The 5,750-nt window shown below is 50.1% G+C and overlaps 1 protein-coding gene across 3 annotated transcripts; it reads left to right on the top strand.

Moving 5' to 3' along the window:
* Positions 1-514: 514 nt before the first annotated feature.
* On the top strand, positions 515-4,904 carry DMRT2 (doublesex and mab-3 related transcription factor 2). 3 transcript variants are annotated; one of them, XR_011678930.1, is made up of 5 exons: positions 515-950; positions 1,519-1,884; positions 1,978-2,080; positions 2,899-3,040; positions 3,623-3,760. XR_011678930.1 is itself a non-coding variant. In XM_071425137.1 (4 exons), the coding sequence occupies exons 2-4, from the start codon at positions 1,537-1,539 to the stop codon at positions 4,678-4,680; spliced, it is 1,509 nt and encodes a 502-aa protein (XP_071281238.1). In that variant the 5' UTR covers positions 515-950; positions 1,519-1,536; the 3' UTR covers positions 4,681-4,904. The 3 variants fall into 3 exon arrangements, 2 of the variants coding, with proteins under 2 accessions (XP_071281238.1, XP_071281237.1); XM_071425137.1 differs by lacking the exon at positions 2,899-3,040 and having other exon boundaries at positions 3,623-4,904; XM_071425136.1 differs by having other exon boundaries at positions 2,899-3,689.
* Positions 4,905-5,750: the final 846 nt, after the last annotated feature.

Genomic DNA, 5,750 nt, shown 5'->3' with positions numbered 1-5,750 from the left:
TTAGTGGTCGGTGGAAAACGTTCCTTCTGAAGGGAGAGAGCGGTAGAAAATAGAGTAATTTTCCTCGCCTTAATTCCCGAAGGGAAAGGATCCTGCCCCATTTTCAGACTTGGAAAAAAGACCATTGCCATGCGTACCTTTCACTAGCGGGTCAAGCAACGGGAACGACTGCAAACGAAAAAAGCGGCGGCTGTTTGAGCCTTTTAAACCCTCGCCCCCGACCCGCTCCTCGGGTAGAGGGACGCCGCTCGCCTGCCAAGCGGGTTTCTTAGCTGTCACCATCACGAGCGCTGGGGTCTTTTCTCCCTTCCTTTCCTCTCGCACTCCTTTTCCACCCCGCAACGAAAGCTCGCCACTCACCGCCCTCATCCCTCCCGCTTCGCTCCGCGCCCGCCCGCACCCACGAGCGGGCGGCGGGCACGGCGGGGGCGGGGCTGCGGCCGCGCCAGCCAATCGGGGCGGCGGCTGCGGGCGGGCGCCCAATGGGCGGCGCGGGCGGCGCGGCGGGCGCTGATATCGGCGCGGGCGCGGCCCGGCGGCCTCAGCTCGGTGCCATCCCCGGAGCGGCGGCCTCAGCTCGGTGCCATCCTCGGCCGACTCAGCTCGGTGCCATCCCCGGCCCCGGCACGCTTATCTCGGTGCCATCCCCGGGCCCGGCCCCGGCAAGTTTGTCTCGGTGCCATCCCCGGCCCCGGCCCCGGCAGGTTTATCTCGGTGCCATCCTCGGGCCCGGCGCGGCCAGGGCGCACCCACAGCCACGCACCGCACCGCACCGCAGAGCCGCGCCGCACCGCAGGCATCGCCCCGACGGCGCAACGTCCCTGCTGTCGGGGAGCCTTAAGCCCCAGGTGCTGGGATCGGGAGTTCCTTGTCTCGACTGGTCTGGGGCAGCGGCCCTTGAGAACCGTGAGGAGCTGAGGGACGCGTTCTTCCTGCACCACCTGCCTTTGGTAAGTGCAGGGTGCAGAAGCAAGGGCAGGGAGGTCGTGTGGGAGCTCTTGGGGGTCGGAAGATGCAGCTTCCGCAGAGAGCTCTAGGAGTTCATACTACCTTTGCGATGTGTGAAGTCCAGCGGTCCTCTGCCTGTCTCCCAAGTCTGAACGCAGCTGGCAGGAGGATTCTCGGGATCCTGTAATCAGCAGGACCCTGTCGAGGCCGGACAGAGCCGTAGCGCTGCAGCGCGGGGCATTGCCCTGGGAAGGTTCCTCCTGCATCCTTGGCTGCAGGCGACGCGCTCCTGCCTGCGGCGGGCTACCACAGCTCTCCGCAAGCCGCGCCAGGAGGGAGGGAGGGAGGGACAGAGGGAGGCGTTCGTCGTGGCTAAACTGAGCCCCGCGCGGGTCGTGCGCAGGAGACCGGAGCTGACGGTAAGGGGAAAGATCACATCCCAGGCTGGCTCTGCCGTGACTTCCCGACGGGGGCGCATCTCGGCGGGGCTGCAGGCGGGCACCTCGGAAGCCGGGCGTGCTCCGGCTGCCGTTCCACCGCGGGGCCGGAGGCCTGACCCCTCTCTTGTAGCTGCGCCGCCGAGGAGCTATGGCAGAGGAACGCGCGGACTGGGAGATCGACGTGGAGAGCCTGGAAGGGGAGCCGGACGAGGCACCCGGCGCTCCGCGCGGCAGCACCGGCCCGGAGGAGGGAGAGGAGGAGGAGGAGGAGGAAGGCGAGGAGGCGGCGGCGGGTCCGCGGCGTGGCGAACCGCGGAAGCTGAGCCGCACGCCCAAGTGCGCCCGGTGCCGCAACCACGGCGTGGTGTCGTGCCTGAAGGGACACAAGCGGTTCTGCCGCTGGCGCGACTGCCAGTGCGCCAATTGCCTGCTGGTGGTGGAGCGGCAGCGCGTCATGGCCGCCCAGGTGGCGCTCCGACGGCAGCAGGCCACCGAGGTGAGGGGACACGGGACGCGGCGGGAAGGGACGGGACGGGACGGGACGGGCGGCCCCGGTCTGACGGAGCCATCCGTCCGATTGCTCCCTTAGGACAAGAAGGGGCTGACGGGGAAGCAGGCAAGTCTGGAGCGCAAAGCCGTCTACCAGAGGCACGTCCGAACGCCCAGCCTCTTGGCCAAGAGCATCCTGGAAGGTAAGAGCATCCCCTGTCCCTCCACGGCTTCCCGCAGCACCGCTGGCAGGGGGAAACCCCGCTCTGCCCCAGGAAGATCCGCACGTCCCGTCCAAGGCGTGAACGGCAGCGTCCTTTCCCAAAACAGGCGTTAAAGCGCGGCCCGCTCCCAGCGCCGGGCGACGGAGGCTCCGGCCCTTCGAGGCTGGAATCGATGCGACAGAATTTCAGATCCTTGTCCCCTCCGCCCAAAATAATGCCTGAAATGCTAGCAACGGTAGTTTGAAATTTGAGAGTTACTGTTACAAGCTGGCAGTCTTTTTACATGGCTACCCAGCAGCGTTTTGCAGTGCAGGGTAATTTATTCACAGGGTAGTTTATTCGCGGGTGTTTTAATCAGCAAACGAGTAAATAGATTAATTTTTTCGTTTTATCTGAATGCCTACACAGCAGTTCCATTTGAGACATTATCAAAAGTAAGATCTGCAAAATAAGGTGCTTAATTTTTTCGCTGTCGAAAATATTAACTGTGGAAGAATTATCTTTTAAAAAATCGTTATTTTAGTGAAAGGGTGTATTTCTTCTCCCACACCCATTTGGGATTGTGTATGTATTTATTCCTATGTTTGGTATAATTACTTTTCAAACCATATCTCTATAAATCATTGTACTTCCCATTTTTTTTCTGAAATAAAAAGCTCTTTTCTTTGTCTGTTCAAGCTCAATTAATATTTAGTCCCTTTAGAAACCTCTAATTTACATCTACAGTTCATTTTTTTGAAAACTCTTCTGTATTCTTTCCTCTAATTTATCGTAACTGTCTTTTTCTTTTCTCCTAGTTCTCCTTGGGATTTTCTACCATCTCTAGCAATGTGTTCATAATGATTCATCTTTAGAAAATAGAAAAGACACCAGCTGTAGATATAGGTATCTTCCTTGGAAAAGGGGAAACGTGTATGAGAGGAATGGGGGTTAAAACAGGTAAAATCCTGTTCTCCTGACTCATGTAAATACATCCATTAACTCAGTGGAATTACTTGTCTGGGTAGAGCAAACAGGATTGTGTCCTATCCATTATATTAAATTAAGCCAGGTAGCTTGGTAATTGAATGCACTGGACGCCGAATTTCTACGTTTTATTGAAATTCTAGTTCATAAGAAATAAAATATTTGAATGCTTTCCATATGTGTTAAAAGTGAATGGTTATCTCTCTCCTTAAGCCTCAGGATGGAATACAAGTCATAATACACTGTAGGGCTTTGCCTTTTTTTTTTCCTTCTCCCTCCTCAATCTGTTTGTCTGGAACTGCTTTTTAAGAGAACTACTAATCAGCTAGCTTTGGTGGATGCTAAACACGTCAAAAAAGCAGGGCTTGCTTATCTTCACTGAGGAACTAAATGTGCCTGATCACTAAGCCTCTATGTCATGGTGACTTCTGTAGGAGCTGATGGTGACCAGGGTCTGTGGCAAAAGCACGGTGCTTGGTGGGACTGGCTCATGGAGTTATTTTACAAACACAGCTTTAGTGTGGCTTCATTCCTAATGCTGCTTTGTTGTTTTAGGTTACCGTCCAATTCCAACAGACTCTTACCTGGGAGGGAATTCACCCTTGCCACCTCCTGTAAGTGACAGGATGAGAAAGAGACGGGCTTTTGCTGATAAGGAGTTGGAGAACATTATGCTAGAGAGGGAGTATAAAGAGAGAGATATGATGGAAGCTACACAAGCAGCTGCCCTTTTTCTCCCTAACCGTATGGTGCGTGGAGCTGAATACAATTCGTATAAAACAGCCTTCAACACTACTCAAGTTGATAATCCAAACAAGGAATTTTCAAATTTTTTACCAACCTGCCTTGATCTAACGATGCAGTATTCAGGACCTAGCAACATGGAACTAATTTCTTCAAATGTCAGTGTAGCTACTACCTACAGGCAGTATCCCCTGTCTTCTAGGTTCTTAGTGTGGCCAAAATGTGGCCCCATTAGTGATGCTCTCCTCTACCAGCAATGCCTGTTAAATGCTACTGCTGTCCAAGCTCTCAAACCTGGGGCAGGTTGGGATGCCAGGGTCTCACAGAGTCAGGACTGTCCAAACACTGAGCATGACATCATGCCTCCAAAACTGGAAAATTCATTTGTTCTGACTCACACGCGAGACATTCAGCAGTCACGTAATGAAATGCTGTGCCTTCATCAGGAAGCTCGTGAGAGGTCAGCTTTCTCTCCTCCAAAAAGGACTTTCTCCCAAATTTCTGATAAGGGTTCTCTGTCTCCTCAGGAACAGGCATTAAACAAGATCAGCAAAAACAGTACCAAACCCCCTCCACCGCTCAAGTACAGTGCTTTTCAGTCACTGTTCCATCAGACATTTCCTGACACTCCAACAACAGAGTTAAGAATGTCATTTGTGAAGGAGACTTTTGAAGATGCTTCTAAGAAATACAGGGAGTGTGCCGTTAAAGAGAACCAAAAATACAAGTTTACTGTAGACAAATGTGCAAAAGACTTCTTTGGGGCCAAACAGGCCACAACAAAGCTTTCAACAACTGAGCCACTGTCATTTTCAGTTGAATCCATCCTTAAACGACCTTCTTCTGCTGTTACTAATGTCTCTGAATGAATAAACTTTACCTTCAGAGTAGAGAAGCTTCCTAAGCTTTGCTTTCTGCAGAATTGCTCCTGACTGCATTATCTCTTAAAATATTTTTAAAGAGGAATTTCTGCAGTAAATGGTAATGGTTTCTTTTATTTCAAAATGATGTACATAAATATGCATGTTTTCTGAAAAACAAATTTAATTTTTTAAAATTGAAACTGCATGTACAGACTGAAAAGTGTTTTTATTTTAAGCAGCCCTTCAAACCATTCAATAAAATGAGTTTATTTACAAACATACACTGCTCTCTCTTGTGTCTCTAGCATCTTGCAGGCAAATATGCCCTACTTTCAAAATATACTTCTTATTTTATCTGCCATTATAAATGTGCTTACTACTTAAGTTGCTGGGGTAAGCAGTCATTAGTCCTTTGAACCTCCAGCAGCTATGAGAAGAGGTAACAGCAGTTCATGTAGGCTAGTGTGAATTCACAAAAATTTTATTTATGTAAGTGAGATTTGGATCAGATTCCATATGCCTTTCTTATTCTGAAGGGGGGGGTGCAGGCTAGCATAAAAGACTGGTCTAATCCACAGTTCTCTGTAAAACTTCTGTTACTAAAGTGGGAGAATTACTAGACTGGTTTTGAGGGGAACGGCTCTGGTGAGCTTTTGATAAAAAATCAGCATTTTTTGAAGTTCAGTTTTTGAATAAAAGTCTGCTTTTTAGAATCAGTTTTTACATTGTTTTAAATGTTCAATTCACTTTACTTCAAATTTCTGCCCCCTTGAATACTTCCCTTCTGAGAACATTTCACTTTTGATCAGCAAGAGCCTGAGATTCTTGTTTTTTGTAGTTGTAGTTGTGATTTGTAGTTGAAATTACCCTCAGGCTGTAAAAATGATGCACAGAATCATTACTGCTAATGAGAAATCAAATAATGGCCTCTCAGTTTTTAATTCCATGTCTGTTTGTAGGGATAGAAAATAAAGATAGAAATAAAGGAGACTATCCAACCAAAATTATCTGAGAACTGAAATTGCCTCAGGGTTGTGGGAAAAGGCTTTGCTAGGTCTCATTCTGACAGAGGTTGA

This window comes from Agelaius tricolor, unplaced genomic scaffold (genome assembly GCF_023055355.1).
Source record: "Agelaius tricolor isolate 1412-34295 unplaced genomic scaffold, bAgeTri1.0.p SCAF_4, whole genome shotgun sequence".
NCBI classification, from domain to species: Eukaryota; Metazoa; Chordata; class Aves; order Passeriformes; family Icteridae; genus Agelaius; species Agelaius tricolor.
The sequence above is the reverse complement of the archived record's forward strand: the minus strand, read 5'-3'. Positions and strand labels throughout refer to the sequence as shown.